Source organism: Lacerta agilis, chromosome 6, assembly GCF_009819535.1.
Source record: "Lacerta agilis isolate rLacAgi1 chromosome 6, rLacAgi1.pri, whole genome shotgun sequence".
Lineage (NCBI taxonomy): Eukaryota > Metazoa > Chordata > Lepidosauria > Squamata > Lacertidae > Lacerta > Lacerta agilis.
Window position 1 is genome coordinate 40,211,806 of NC_046317.1, and position 15,133 is coordinate 40,226,938.

The 15,133-nt window shown below is 39.3% G+C and overlaps 1 protein-coding gene across 1 annotated transcript in view; it reads left to right on the plus strand.

The window, feature by feature from the left end:
• NRDC (nardilysin convertase) overlaps positions 1 to 15,133 on the plus strand; it is a 30,942-nt gene that overhangs the window by 5,784 nt on the left and 10,025 nt on the right. Inside the window, exons 5-21 of the mRNA XM_033152149.1 lie at positions 904 to 977; positions 1,980 to 2,075; positions 3,253 to 3,375; positions 4,485 to 4,542; positions 7,136 to 7,209; positions 7,404 to 7,473; positions 7,967 to 8,044; positions 8,543 to 8,663; positions 8,755 to 8,813; positions 9,793 to 9,847; positions 10,451 to 10,555; positions 10,740 to 10,863; positions 11,351 to 11,437; positions 11,963 to 12,082; positions 13,064 to 13,115; positions 13,523 to 13,673; positions 13,774 to 13,901. Of these exons, the coding sequence (XP_033008040.1) occupies positions 904 to 977; positions 1,980 to 2,075; positions 3,253 to 3,375; positions 4,485 to 4,542; positions 7,136 to 7,209; positions 7,404 to 7,473; positions 7,967 to 8,044; positions 8,543 to 8,663; positions 8,755 to 8,813; positions 9,793 to 9,847; positions 10,451 to 10,555; positions 10,740 to 10,863; positions 11,351 to 11,437; positions 11,963 to 12,082; positions 13,064 to 13,115; positions 13,523 to 13,673; positions 13,774 to 13,901 (1,575 nt within the window). The remainder of the gene's footprint in view (positions 1 to 903; positions 978 to 1,979; positions 2,076 to 3,252; positions 3,376 to 4,484; positions 4,543 to 7,135; positions 7,210 to 7,403; positions 7,474 to 7,966; positions 8,045 to 8,542; positions 8,664 to 8,754; positions 8,814 to 9,792; positions 9,848 to 10,450; positions 10,556 to 10,739; positions 10,864 to 11,350; positions 11,438 to 11,962; positions 12,083 to 13,063; positions 13,116 to 13,522; positions 13,674 to 13,773; positions 13,902 to 15,133) is intronic.

Here is a 15,133-nt window from a genome sequence, read left to right on the forward strand (position 1 = left end):
TAAGAACTTAATTCGTTCTGGAGGTCCATTCTTAACCTGAAACTGTTCTTAACCTGAAGCACCACTTTAGCTAATGGGACCTCCTGCTGCTGCTGCACCGCCAGAGCACAATTTCTGTTCTTATCCTGAGCAAAGTTCTTAACCTGAAGCGTTATTTCTGGGTTAGCGGAGTCTGTAACCTGAAGTGTCTGTAACCTGAGTTACCACTGTAGTCTGAAAACTTTGGGTGGTATCCACTAAGTCATACTCAGAGTAGACCCATAACTGCATAAATTAGGGTGCAATCCTACCTGGGAGTAAGCCCCATTGAATTCAATAGGACTTACTTCTGAGTAGACCTGGTTAGGATTGCAGTAATGACTTAACAAGTCTATTGATTTCAGTAAGTATAATCAGACTCTGACCTAGATACTTACCAAAGGTTGAACCACTTCAGGTAAATATTAGTAAAAAATATGCTTCATTGAAGAATGATATTTTTTTAAGGATATTAAAAGTAAATACAATAGTTCTACAGGGTACAATTACATTGAGTACTGAGGCTTTTGAGGATCATTTGCCTTAAGAATTCATTTTTGGCAAGAAATATCATTCACTGCCAACATTGGGTCATAAAATTCAAAAATGAATTCATACCAGTCTAGATTTTTATTAGAGCAGATAACCAAGACACACATCAAAGCATCATTTCCATTGGGAATAAAAATGTAATCAATATTTTAAGCCTTTGTTTTAGGATAGAAAGTTTAACCACAGGCACTAGAACTTTTTAAATGTTATTACTAAAACTTGAACTTGGTAAATATTTTAAATTGCAACACTTGTACACTTGAAAACTAATTTTTGTGCAAGCCTGTCAGACTTCCTGGAAAAACATAAGTCTACAATATTTTTCTGTTTCAGGTGGGCACAGTTTTTCATTCACCCTTTAATGATCCGTGATGCAATTGATCGGGAAGTTGAGGCTGTGGATAGTGGTAAGAATCCTGATCTCTCTTGTCACTTTATATTTAGTGGGTTTTTTTTTGAAAAAACAAATTTTGTTTGGCATAAAAGTATTGATAACATCTTTCATGAATCAGGGCATTTATGCATGCTTTTAGTATCCAGAGGTCACCAGCGTGGTACTTGTGGGCACACATATGCCCACAGAGACCTTCCCTGGCACCCACAGGGTCCCTTCCCCAAGCATTCTGTTGTGTGCTTGGTTGAGGGTTGCATGTGATGCCCACAACAGTTTCTCTGCTTTTCAAATTTGCCCATGGATTCCAAATGATTGCCAGACAAATAAGATGCATTCTGAAGTTTTCAACAACTTACAGAGGAACTCCAATTTCTAATTGATTGCTACCTGCAGTAAAGGATTCACAGTATCTTTTTCAGAAGTTCATTTTAACTTGGAAAGGAAGGTGGATCTTTCAAAATGGACAGACAAATTGTTGATGTTTTCTTATTACATATATCCAACTTAAAATGTATAAAGGAAAAATTCTTCATCTCATCACTTAAGTTGACTAGAAGCAGGTATTGTAAAACCTGCGTATTGATCCAGTAAGGGCATTTTGCATACAGGAGCTGACTTATGTTTACTACTCATTCTCTGGATTGTTTCTTATGCATTCAGAAGGGTGCTGTAGATGATAGAAGCACCCTGTTATTATGCAGTTAGAACAGCATGTTGCTGGGATTGATTTTGGGTTCGCTCTGTGTACATTTCCATCAGCCACATGGCTGACATTGTCAAAGCGAACTAGTTTTGAGTGTTGTTCTTTTTGATGTAAAAATAAACACACAAGCCATGCATAAAAGCAGTAAGGTAGGTTAAGTAGTTTTGGCAATAGTCCTTCTGATCTGTTCGTGCTGTTTTGAGCAAATGAACGTTTTAATGTGCATGGCTTTGTTGTACCCCTATAGTCAAGGCTAGTTTGGAGGTCTATGTTAATTTGAATCTGAAAACCTTTCTATTAAACAAACAACAGAATATCAGCTGGCAAGGCCCTCTGATGCAAACCGAAGAGAGATGTTGTTTGGAAGTCTGGCCAAGTCTGGCCATCCCATGAAGAAGTTCTTTTGGGGTAAGTATTATTTATTATTATTTTAAAGTGTTTTTATCCTGCTGTCCAGCTGAAAAAGCTCCCAGAGCAATAAAAAGCAACACAGGCCCTGCCCTCAAGCATACCACCTAAAAACAACACAAAGGAAAAAGGGGGAAAGAGTTAAAAAGCAAAATTAGGTACCAGTTCTTAAAGTTACAAAGTTCTTATAACAACTTAACTCAGTCTGAAATTGTTTAGGGAGACGAGGAGCTAAAAGGAGCAGGTCTCTCGATTTACTTAGTAGTTTTCCTCTTCCCATCTCCCTCAGTAATGGAATGGCTGCTACTAGTTTTAGCTCAAAGGTAAAGTAAAGTTCCCTCTGGTTGGTCTTCAAGGAAGGTCTCTAAAGAATAGCTGGAGTTTTCTCTCTCTCCTGATCTTAGTGCAGAGATAGAAACACTACTTGCTCCTTAGATTTCTTTCTGAAGTTTGGGCAGAGCACTTTCATCTCCTTCCTGTGAGTTCGTGGGCCAGGTGTGGCCTGCAGGCTAGTCATCGATGGCACAGAGAACCTGTTGGATCTTGTATGGTGATAGAGAACACATGTGGCCAAGCTAGTGTAGTACACTGAGAAGATGATATAACTTGTTTCCCACAAGCTGTTCACATGCAGATTATCCTGAACCTCGGATGTGGGTGTTGCAGAGATTTCCTGTCCTTTCTCATACCAATTCTCTTTGAGTCCCGCCATAAGTGCATATGTGTTGATGTTCTGCACAGCTTGTTCCAAGCTGTGGGCAGGGAGGAAGGAAGGCACATAGTGGGCACGCAGGCAAGAGGAAGGATAGCAAGATGAGGGGGCTACCACTTTGTTGCAGCTTAAAATTTATTTTTCAGCAAGTGGAGAGAAGGAGGAAAAACGTGGACTGACAACAATGAGCTGGGTAACAGGAATAGATCTCAGACAAAATACATATATGGTATATTACTCTTTTAATGCACAGTATGTTTTTAATGACTTTTGCTATGAGAACTATTAGTTTTAATTATAACTAATTTGGAGGCAGTGGGGAAAACATTTTTCACCTTTGAATTCCTAGTCGTTACTTTTGTAACTACTTTTGTTACTAGCAGAGCAGAACCATGTTAAGCCTTTGGATCAAAAGCATAAGAATGTTTAATGATAAGCAACCTTGGTTTTAAACATTATTTACAGGTAATGCAGACACGCTGAAACATGAGCCGAAGCAAAATGACATTGATACTTATACCAGGCTGAGGGAATTCTGGCAGCGCTATTACTCAGCTCACTATATGACTTTAGTTGTGCAATCTAAAGGTAACATCTTAATTTGAAGCTACAGGTGCAAACTGTGATACACTGCATTGATTATTGTCTTTCAAGAGCTATAAAAACTTCTGCATCTGCTTGTAATGTAAAGAATGCCACAATAGTTAACATTTCTAGTCAGAAGTAAGTCCTGTTGAATACAGTGGGGCTCGTGCTCAGGAAAACGTGCAAGATTGCTATTGTGTACAATGCCACACTGAATCAGGACATATTTCTGATTAGCCATGCATAGGCCTGCACTAAAATTAAAAACAAAACTAGATGTATCTAGCTAAATATTTTCAATCTTATACTTCTGAATTTAAATATTGAGTTCATCTTGATGAAATAGGTGTTCTTTTTCAGAGGAAAGTCTGGTCACTTTTTAAAATAGAGTCTTATATTTTGGACCTAGCAATTCATATAAGCTTCATTAGTTGCATTACTTAACCCTCTTTTTGGTCCTTATTTATCTAAATATTAGATAAATCATACCCTTGTTTAAAAAGTGAAATAAATTTTCTTGAAGCCAAATATGGTCTTTTCTGAGTTTAACACAGACTTGGTATGTGAATTTTCTCTGTTTGCCATTACTGACATTTTAATGATGTCTTTTTCTCAGTAAGGTGGAAAACCTGCCCCTCCCTTCCCAACCCTGCCCTAAGGGGCCAATCTGTACATACACGTCTCCTACATTGATGCTTCTTTAAATGTGGCTGCTGTCACAAGGAATATTTCTATGCTGCCAGAAGCATCTAACATGAAGGCTGTTTCAGATAGCTTTTAGGTGTGGCCCATATCATGTAGACCAGCCGTAATTTTGTTGTGTATTAGTTTTAACTGATACAACCAGCTTGGGAGGTTGTAAGAATGCAAGCTCAGCTGCCACATATGCCTGATAATAATCCAAGTGCCAAATGCATGTGCAGTTTAGGTATACTGAGAGAATTGAGCCTTTGGGCCTACAGACTTTATAATGTTTGCACTTCTTCTTTAATTAGCTGATTAGGTTCTTGAGAATGAACAGGTTCTCCAGCTTACCTTTGTTTTAATGAGAACAAGCCTTTCTTCTTCAGTGAGTTGGCTGTTGAGCCTTTTCTCTCTCCCTTCCTCCCTAGAAACTTTGGATACTCTGGAAAAATGGGTGATTGAAATCTTCTCAGAGATCCCAAATAAGTAAGAATCTTTTCCCCTCTACCATTTTTGTCATAAGTAAGATGTGTAAGTAAGAATTATATGCATAGTTTTGCATTCAAGTCATATGAGAAGACCACAAATAAGATTTCACCTGTTCATCCCTCGATTTCCCCTGTTTCTTACCCTTTCCCTTTCTTTCCAGCACTGCTTCTTCTTTTTCTTTCCACGTCATTGCCTGTTACTGCTTTTTAATTATAAAAACCAAATTGGTGGCATAATTTATATAGAGTATGTTGCTGTGTGGTGTTGACTTAAAGGAATAGCACGCCTGACTGGGGGTTGGGGGAGTTGAACAAGCATGCTAAGGTGATAGTTTGACTGGCCAGATGGAATGATTCACCCCCTCATCCTCCCATGTACTGTCAGTCAGTCAAGTTTATTGCTTATAGCCAAAGGCTGCTGCAATGTATACAGTGTCATTCAATAAAATATATACTAGTTTGATACAAAAACCTAAAACATTTACATTGTCAAAACATGACCTATAGCTATAGAAACTCCTTAATATACAAGTTGAAACATTAGACAATAAAATTTATAGGCTAAAATCACCGCGGGGCCACTAATATATTAAAAGTAATATTAAAAAATACAATAGACAATTATGTACAAAGTTTAGTGAGAAAGATACAGCTTGGTGTAAGGTAAAGGTAAAGGGACCCCTGACCATTAGGTCCAGTCATGTCTGACTCTAGGGTTGTGGCGCTCATCTTACGTTACTGGCCGAGGGAGCCGGCGTACAGCTTCCGGGTCATGTGGCCAGCATGACAAAGCCACTTCTGGTGAACCAGAGCAGTGCACGGAAACGCCGTTTACCTTCCCGCCGGAGCGGTACCTATTTATCTACTTGGAGTTTGACGTGCTTTCGAACTGCTAGGTGGGCAGGAGCTGGGACCGAGCAACATGAACTTACCCCGTCGCGGGGATTCGAACCTCCAACCTTCTGATCAGCAAACCCTAGGCTCTGTGGTTTAACCCACAGTGCCACCCGCGTCCCTACAGCTTAGTGTAGATGGGGTCAAATAAATTCATCTCCTTTACAGTTGATAGCTATCTCGGCTATATAATTTTTTCAAATTTTCCTGGTGGCAGTTGCAAAAAGTGCTACATGCCAGCTCACATACTTATCTATGTCTGCAAGGATAAAGAATCATGCCAGAAGGATTCTGGCCAGGGGACCTTTTCAATATAGGTGTCAAAAACCGTTCTCTTGCTTCATTATATAAGGGCCGCGTAAGATATAATGCGTAAGGTCCTCTAATTCAGGGCATCCCCTAATACAAACACGTTCATTTATTGGCATGCCTCTATGTCTCCCATCTCTATAGGCAGAGTTTATTGTATTTAATTGTAACTCTGTAAAAGCTTTCCGGAGTTGTACAAAAATCAATTCATTGAAGTAAAATGTACATGTATGTTCATGGGCCTCTCTAAGTTTAAAATATAATGGGGCGCATGTGAATAGTACATGGAGTTTAAGTCGTTTTTAGCAGCCGCTGTCCTTTTGGTCCGTTTAAAAATATTTTTCTGAGAATGTAGGGCAAGTTCTTTGAGCTCGGTCACTGAGAGGTCATATTTGCCCATCAGTTGGGCAGCATGATGTATCCAGTTTTTAAAGGGTAATCCATTCACAGGCTCAATCAGGCATTTTTTTGGTAACCTAGCGTTGTCCATCTGTTGGATTTTGAACCAGTAGCAGAGGATTCTTTTTTCTATTTGGCTCTCTGCTCAACATACAAGTTTCCAGCCTAACCATGGTGGATTGTGCATCTTTGAGTAGGCCTAAAAGGGCTCTTAAAAATAATTCTGTGGGGGTTCCAGGCCGGAAACCTTTGAGGTACCCCAAACCTCTGCGCTGTATAAAATGTGGGCCATTGATTTTGCTTTATAAACAGATAGAACTGGGTTAACCAGATTTCCACCTTTACAAGCAGCAAATTTCAGAATAGCTTTTGCTGATTTAATGGCTTGCAATTTAATGTTAGACCCATGCACTGATGTGGGTGCTCTCCTGACTCTCAGAACCAATTTTGAGGGGTGTTCGCAGGGAGCGGGTAGGGAAGCCCCATTGCGCAAGCATAAGCCCTTGTGCATGACTTCCACTATCAGAAGTCATTAGTTGAAACCTACTTTAGGACTTGGGTCTCCTCTTCTCACGTACAGAATGAATGCTTAGAACAAATTTGGTGGGGGGTTGCTATGCCAGTGCCGGTGCTTTGAATATTTAATAAAATAACAAAGTTGTTCTGTTTGATGTCTAAAATATTGATTTCATCTTATACGTGGGGATGTCTTATACATGGAAAAATATGGTGATATTTTTAATGAGCATGTTAATCCCAATCTGTAGATACTGGTTCATAGTTTTCTACCAGACATACAACACAATAATCACCTGTTGCAACACATGAGGAACCAGTCCCTGGAATTGGTACTGTTCCTGCAATGAGTGCTGGGTACAGAAGGATATATCCAGATTAGTCATTGATACACAGGATTGTGATGTGATTTGGGGATCATCCTAACTGAATTAGGACAATGATGCATAACTTATTTTCTTTTGTTCTTAAAGTGATTTTCCAAGACCAGATTTTAGCCACCTGACAGAACCTTTTGACACACCTGATTTTCAGAAACTTTACAGAGGTGAGTAATTGGTATGAGTAATTCCTATAGTGCTAACGATTAAGAATATGTATTGCATTCTAAACTTTGTAACTTTGAGAGTTTAAAATACTGCTCTTTGCATTTTTGTTTTTGAGAGAAATTATTATGAGAAAGTTGATGAAGGCAGATAATCATGTTTTTACATTTTACAGTAAACATTTCTTTATTTTTAGTTGTTCCAATCAGAAAAACACACTCTTTAAATATCACTTGGGCTCTTCCTCCACAAGAACAACATTACAGGTAAATTTTAAACTCTTGTTATGGTGGAACCCTTTCATGTGGGTACCAGGAAACTGAGTTAGTTGAACAAATTAAATTGTTGATAAAAGAAAAAGCAGCCACTAGTGGCTGTCTGCTGATAGAAGGGGCTCCATCAGCAAAATGTGCAGGGAGGCAATTTTAGATAATCCCTTTGCAGTGGTCTGTGCTCCCTCTAAATCTGCTCTAGAAGGTTGGGGGAATCCTGAGCAGATTTGGGTGGGTACAGCAGACGATTGTCAAAAGTTGGCCCCTTCCTTGTTCTGTTGATGGATTCCTTTCTGTCAGCAGACAGGCACCACTGAATACCACACATAGTTTATGGTAGCTGTAGTAGTTTGTAATGTGATCATCACTAAATCCCAGCATTTTGGATATGCTTATTTTACTTGCTAATTTGTATAATGGCTGGAAACCAATATTTTCAAGGCATGTTTTATGACCTCCATTTTTAAACTTTCTCCTCTTTTTTCAGGGTCAAACCTCTTCACTATATTTCATGGCTGGTTGGACATGAAGGCAAAGGCAGTGTGCTTTCATTCCTTAGAAAAAAGTATGTATGAAAAAAATCAATTATAATAGTTTTAATAGTTACTTGACACATTTAAAAGATATATGTGCCATGTGCCTTTGTATTACTTCTGTAATGCAGACAGTTGAGAAACATGTCAGCTTAGTTAGTGACCAAGTTCAACATATATTTGTTATAACTCAAATATTGTGCAACATAAACATTGGATAGACTTGACATGAGTATTTTGAAAAGTTTCTCCAGACTGCCTACCCCTTGCTTATATTGTGATTCCATCATGTGAGGAGATGGAAAAATCAGAATTTGGTAACTCCCTATTCCATTGGGGCAAGCAAAATCTTTACTCACATAGATTGGACTACATTGCTGCTTACCTCTGCCTTGGTTATTAGTTGAAATATGTCATTTGTTCTGCATGCTAAAGCAGGGGTGGCAAAGCTTCCTCTTGCACAAAGCCAGAAATATATTGGAAATCGGTATCAATAGCTCTAACTTTGATGTGTTAATGTTTTCTGATAGATTCTGGGCTCTTGCATTGTATGGAGGAAACGGTGAGACAGGATTTGAGCAGAACTCTACATACTCTGTCTTCAGTATTTGTGTGACTCTGACAGATGAAGGTTACAATCATGTCTATGAGGTAAATTTGAGCTCAGCTTGAAGTGTTTGTTGTTCTTGCTTATTGCAGACGACAGATACTGTACCTGAATCTGCTTTGTTTCCATTTTCAGGTTGTTCATGTCGTATTCCAGTATTTGAAAATGTTGCAGCAGACAGGACCAGAGCAAAGGTAACTAAGGCCTGATTCTAGTGAGCAGTCAGTGTTATTGAACTTCTTTTATTCCTAAATGTGAGCAGAAGGAGCAGGTGGGAGGAAACGGCTGTTAAAAAGAACTGGAGGAATTGGAAGTCACTCTAAAATGTCAACCCCGTGAAAAAGCAAGGAAAATTAGCTATTAAGGTGGTTGACAATTTAAGAATTGGTTTAGGGCAGAGCTTTCCAAACTTTTCATGTTGGTGACACACTTTTTAGACATGCATCATTTCACAACACAGTAATTCAGTCTTACTAGCAAACCAGAGGTTAAACAAACCCATTTCCAGCCTCGGGGGGGAGCGTTCACATGACACACCTACACATAGCAGTCAACACACTAACGTGTCGCAACACAGTGTTTGGAAAACTCTGGTTTAGGGGAATATTCACTATCCTGAAATGTTCTCTCTATGTGACGTATTATTAGTTACTATATATACTGCTTTTCTATATAAATTCATTTCAAAGTGGTTCTCAAAAATTTATAAATACATAAAGAGTACATTGTTATCCATGTCATCTTCCTAATAAAAACAATACGGAACAGTTTCATAAGAGATACATAATAAAACCTCAGTATTGATATATCAAAACAATTCATTTGTAATTCTTTACTAATAGGAAACCAGTAAGGCAGCCTCTGACCTAGGAGGTGGTAGCAGCAGAATGAATCTTTTTAAAGAGCTGCAAAAGGAAATGGGGTCAGTCCTCAGTCCCATGTTAAGATGGGAAATGACAAAATGTTTCCTCTGGCCTGTTGGTCAGACTGCTGAGAAATAGCCTTAGAATCATATAATTGTAAAGTTGGAAGGTACCATAAGGGTCATCTAGTCCAACCCCATGTGGTGAAGGAATCTTTTGGAATGTTTGTTGTGAAACCTTGTTTCTGGAAATGGTTCCTTTCTTGACAAATATGACTGATTTATTGAGAAACATATGTTATCCTCCACAGAATTTGGGAAGAAATCCAGAAGATTGAAGCTAATGAATTTCATTATCAAGAACAGGTATTTCCTCAACCTTGAATATTTTCAAACACCATTTTATAGCCCATCATTTTACCTTGGCTTAAGTTAACTAATAATGACTGGGAATATAATTGTGGTGACTATAGTAGGCTCATTGCTAATTTTAATAATATGGGATTATTTTACTGAGATGCTTTTGAAACAATCATGATTTGTGATGACTTTCTGCTTTTGAAGATGTGCGTCTTCAATCTTTAGAGCTAAGAACTTGAGTTTGGAGCCCTGTTTAGAAGCCATTCAAATGAATAGCTTTTTTCAACATGAATGAAACTCTTACCTTCTTTTTCTTAACTTTGATTCTTAATGAGTCCAATGGGGATTTCAAGGAACAAGTTTTCTTTCCTGTCCTTGTCCAAAATCTACATTGATTTTTGCTAATGCACGTTTGGAAAGCAGCCGAAATCTAGGATTCTTCACTAGTTCCACTTGATTCTTGGCACAAAACAACTGCAAAAGTCAGTGCATAATTGTGTGGGGAAACTGATGACCTGGATTCACCCCTAAGCTTAACCAGAAGTACGGTTAAGGGGGAGGGGAATGTTCAAATGATCAGATAGTGAAATATAACTGTTGGTTTTACAGACTGACCCAGTTGAATATGTTGAAAGTATTTGTGAGAATATGCAGCTGTTTCCAAAGGAGGACATTCTGACAGGAGACCAACTTCTTTTTGAATACAAACCAGAAGTAAGTGCACTCTTTAGGTCTTGCTTCTTACTAGATGAGATGATTAAGAAACCAGTTCTACCAATTAGGGAATCTTGTTTTCAGTCCTTCATGCTCTGCTTACAAAGTAGTAGTAGAATAAAACTCCTTAATTTTGCACAAATAGGAACACATAAGAATATATTTGAATCCTTCATCTTTGCAGATCATTGCTGAAGCTCTTAACCAGCTGACACCTCAGCGAGCCAACCTTATTCTGCTTTCTGCTGCCCATGAAGCTCAGTGTCAGCTGAAGGAGAAGTGGTTTGGTACACACTACGGTGTTGAAGGTACAACAACTTTGAGTCTTCCTCAAAGGAATTCCAGAGGTGGAGGGAGGCTATGGAAGGAACTGCATTGCGTTATGTTGGAGTGAGGTTGGCCTATAAGCCACTAAGTCTCCTAATAATTAAAGAACCTCAGTGCCAGGGGTGGTGAACTTGTGGCCCTCCAGATGTTTGTGAATTCTGGCTCCCACCAGTCCCAGCCAGTCTGACCAATGGTTAGGTATGATGTGAGTTGGAGGGCAGTGAGAAGATGACACTTCTGTCATGGTTAGCAAAGTATAACATGTTGGATCTATGAATGGTGAAGGATTATGTCTAGATCAGGTGTAAGAGTTCCTTGCTGCTGCTACAATGTGGAAATCTGGTGTGCGCATTAGAGAAGCAGAGGATAGGAGCTGTGTGCCCTGTCAATACAACTTTCTGCAGCTAAGTAGAACATCTTCATTGGCTTCAGTTGTACCAAGTTTGTCTGCTTTTATCATTTTTTCAGATATTGATCAATACTGGAGTGATATGTGGGCCTGTGACTTTGCATTAAATCCAGACTTGCACCCACCAGAAGAAAACAGATATATTGGTGAGTGAATTATGACTTCATACATGCCTAAAATAGGGTTGAATGTGACTAGATTATTTTGCTTACATGTTGTTAAATAAGCTGTCCTAGGTTTTCTAAACGAAGGCTGCCTCTTCAGTTACAAGTGAATTCAACAGATTTATGTAGATGAGTTTCTGTCATGTTGTATCTCAAAAAAGGGGATACTTGAGGGTATGCAGTACCGGCATCTCTTTTTTTGTTGTTAAAAAGTGTGGCACTTACTGTAACAACTTCATGGTGAGTACTGGCACCTATTTTTCTAGGGGGAAAGCACTGGTAGGGAGCGTTATATAGCAGAATCAGAATTTTTTGTTGCTGCATCAGATCAGCAATCCATTTGTGCAGCAGACCATAAATAACTGTTAGGCTAGTAACATTTCAATCCTTACAGTGATGCTTTGACACTTAAGCATACAGTTTGCATAATTTATTTGAGATTGATATGTACCTGTTACATTGACATGTGGGTGTGCAACAACAGTAACTCCTTCTTCTTAATTTTAGCAACTGATTTTGCTCTGAAGGCTCCTGACTGCTCACAGACAGAATATCCAGTCAGTATACTGAGCACCCAACAAGGCTGCTTGTGGTACAAGAAAGATGATAAATTCAAAATCCCTAAAGGTAACACCTTTATAGGTCTCTTAATGAAACTTGTTAATACACGTCTAAGTTACAAAACACAAGGCATTCCAGACCGCACTCCTTGGGGCTTTTCATATAGCTTATTTTGAAATTATTTATTTGTTTTTGTTTTAAGGCAGACACACGTTCTTACACTGAATCCAGATGCAACTTTAGAACATCTGGATAAAAAATTAAATAACATGTCCATGCATCCTTGTGCCAAGATCCTTCTCCTGAAATGAATTTCTGTGTTTGTATATACATTTTTAATCAAACAGTAGCAGCCTTTGCACCAATAGTAGTGAACCTGTCGCTATCAAGATGTTGTTAGAATCCAAACCCTATCAGCCCAGCCAATATGGCCAGTGGTCAGCAATGATGGGAATTGTAGTCCACCAGTATCTAGAGGACCACAGGCTCTCCATCCTTTCTTTTGACTAGACAAGGCAGTATATTGGCATCATAAAGCACCAGTTATTTTCATTTTGCTGGCTCTACATAGCTTAGCTTGTTGGTGCCTGGAGTTTTAGAAAATGAAGATGTGAAACATTTCAGTGGTTAATCTAAGCATTGTGTTTGGACTTGGGGTGGTTGGTTACCATGGTTGGGAATTTTTGGGCATTGTTTCAGTCACTGATCTGTGGAATGGCACTGTTCTACAGCTGCCTTCTGCTAGCCAGTGGCAGAGGTGCTGACTCACCCTTCCTGTACTGGGTAGGAAGCTGTGTTTCTTCTATCCAGCAACATATAGACCCCCTTGCTTTTCACTGTTCAGAGAGGCTACTTGCCAATCAAAAGCTTTCTGGCTGTATATTAGCATGCCCTTTAGATTTCATTGTATTTAATCAGCAGTGGGTAGGTCTAATCATCTGTTTAAAAGAGATTGGGAACCATAGGTCAGGAGGTCCCAAAGAGAAATAACGGCCTGACGAAAGCTCTCCATTGTTTGCTATAGCTCATTATAACCATTTCTTTCAGCTTATATCCGTTTCCATCTAATCTCACCGCTGATCCAGAAGTCTGCCGAGAAGTAAGGGTTGCAGTCTTTTTGTCTGTCCTTTTGGTTAGCTTACTTTTCTGCTGTAACAAGCATTTTAAAGGAACTTAAAACATTTAACTAATAGACTCTACTTAGTTCGACATCCTCTGGCTAAGGATCTGTGGTGCTTCAGAGCATCCCTGTTACTAATAAACATGGAATACTAGGTGGTGGGTGATGATAAAACAACAAATGCTGTGTTTGATTGCATAAACCATAATGTCTAGTATGCAGGTAAATGTCTAAAAGGGTCTGGGATTGTATACTCCTATATAAGTTAATTTAATGAGTGACATTCGTCTTTTGAATGAGTGGTATAATTTCACAGAGCCTTTCCATAAAGGACTCTCATTCACATTATTACTTTTGTTTCCCGTCAAAAAAATTACTGTATGCAGCATTGTGCTCTTTGATACATTTGTAAACATCCTCGCACACAACCTTGCTGAGCCTGCTTATGAGGCGGATGTTGCTCAGTTGGAATACAAGCTGGTAGCTGGAGAGCATGGACTGATCATTCGCGTAAAAGGATTCAATCACAAGCTTCCTGTAAGTGTTGACGGGATTTTTTCCTTTGGGTTCCTTTTGGGAAAATGATCCTATTTAGTCTACTGCTCTAGGGAATCAGCATTTTACTTCTCTCTCCCAGCTGCTGTTTCAACTCATCATTGACCACCTAGCAGACTTCAGTTTTACTCCAGAAGTTTTTGAAATGATAACTGAGCAGTTGAAGAAGACTTACTTCAATATCCTCATCAAGCCAGAGACTCTGGCCAAGTAAGTGTTTGAAATAGTACAGACAGGCTTGGGTTTACTTTCTAGGAAAAGTCCCAGTTCTGATTTTATTATTTATTTGTGTTTTTTTTTAATAAAAAATATTTTCATACCACTGTATCATAGCAGTTTACAACAATATAAAAACATACAGTACATTGTTGATTTGGGAAGAGAGCATGTCATTGTGGAAATGTGAATGAACATGCTTCCTTTGCTTTTTGTCCATTTTCATTGTTCCTTGTAGGGCATTCTTGGCAAGGAATTGGGTTATAGGAACAAGAAAGGAGCAGGAGTTCTGTGGGGTCAAGACAGGGGGGTGGAAGTTTTGAGGGTGTTCATTGTGACCATGTGTTGTCTCTTGAGAACACCTGGAGGCTGTGCTCCCCTTCCATGCTTTCTGTGAAAATGGTGTGCCTTTCTAGCCCTTAGGTGTTCTGAAGGTATTTTGAAACACAGATGCAGCATGAACTTCTGATTTTGGGGGCCAACCTCTGATAACCATGGTATTGTGTGCATTGTACTGGTATCCTGTGCTGATGCTTTTCTCAGCAACATATCATTGTGATTTGTTTACCAGCTGCATTTTCAGCATAATGGCTGTGATCCAGAAAGCAATGTGACCTGCTCCATGCACACGATGGAGCATTTGTATTCCCATCTCTTCTGCTGCCAAAATTGAAAACCTCCTGGGCTGTCTGATAAGCTGCCTTTGGGAAGGGATGGGGTTTGGAGTGTAGTGGACCTGAAAGCAAACATCTGTCACCCTTAAAGGAGCTGTCTGAATCAGAGTCCATGATAAGGAGAATCTGTAGTAGAATTAGCTTTGCAATTGTCTGTCTGTCTTTCTGTCTATTAGGGAAGTGGCTCATCTGCTGGGAGTCCACAGGGGAGGGGAAATCACTACAGATAGTAAAGATTCCATAGCTTTGCAAGACTATATTTGGAAGTGGGGGTGGGTGGGTATGCAGATGTCGAACACTGAGAAGGGAATGGAAATAATTTGTCCCAACCACAAGGAGCTTCAAGACCCACCCCCTCACCAGTTGCGTTAGGGGTGGTATGGGTCTGAGCTCTCCCTTTTCTTGAAGTAGTAATAATAATAATTTATTATTTATACCCTGCCCATCTGGCTGGGTTTCTCCAGCCACTCTGGGTGGCTTCCAACAGAATTAAAAGAACATAAAACATATCGCAACTGTAAAAATTGTACCTAGCACCATCAGAACCACAAT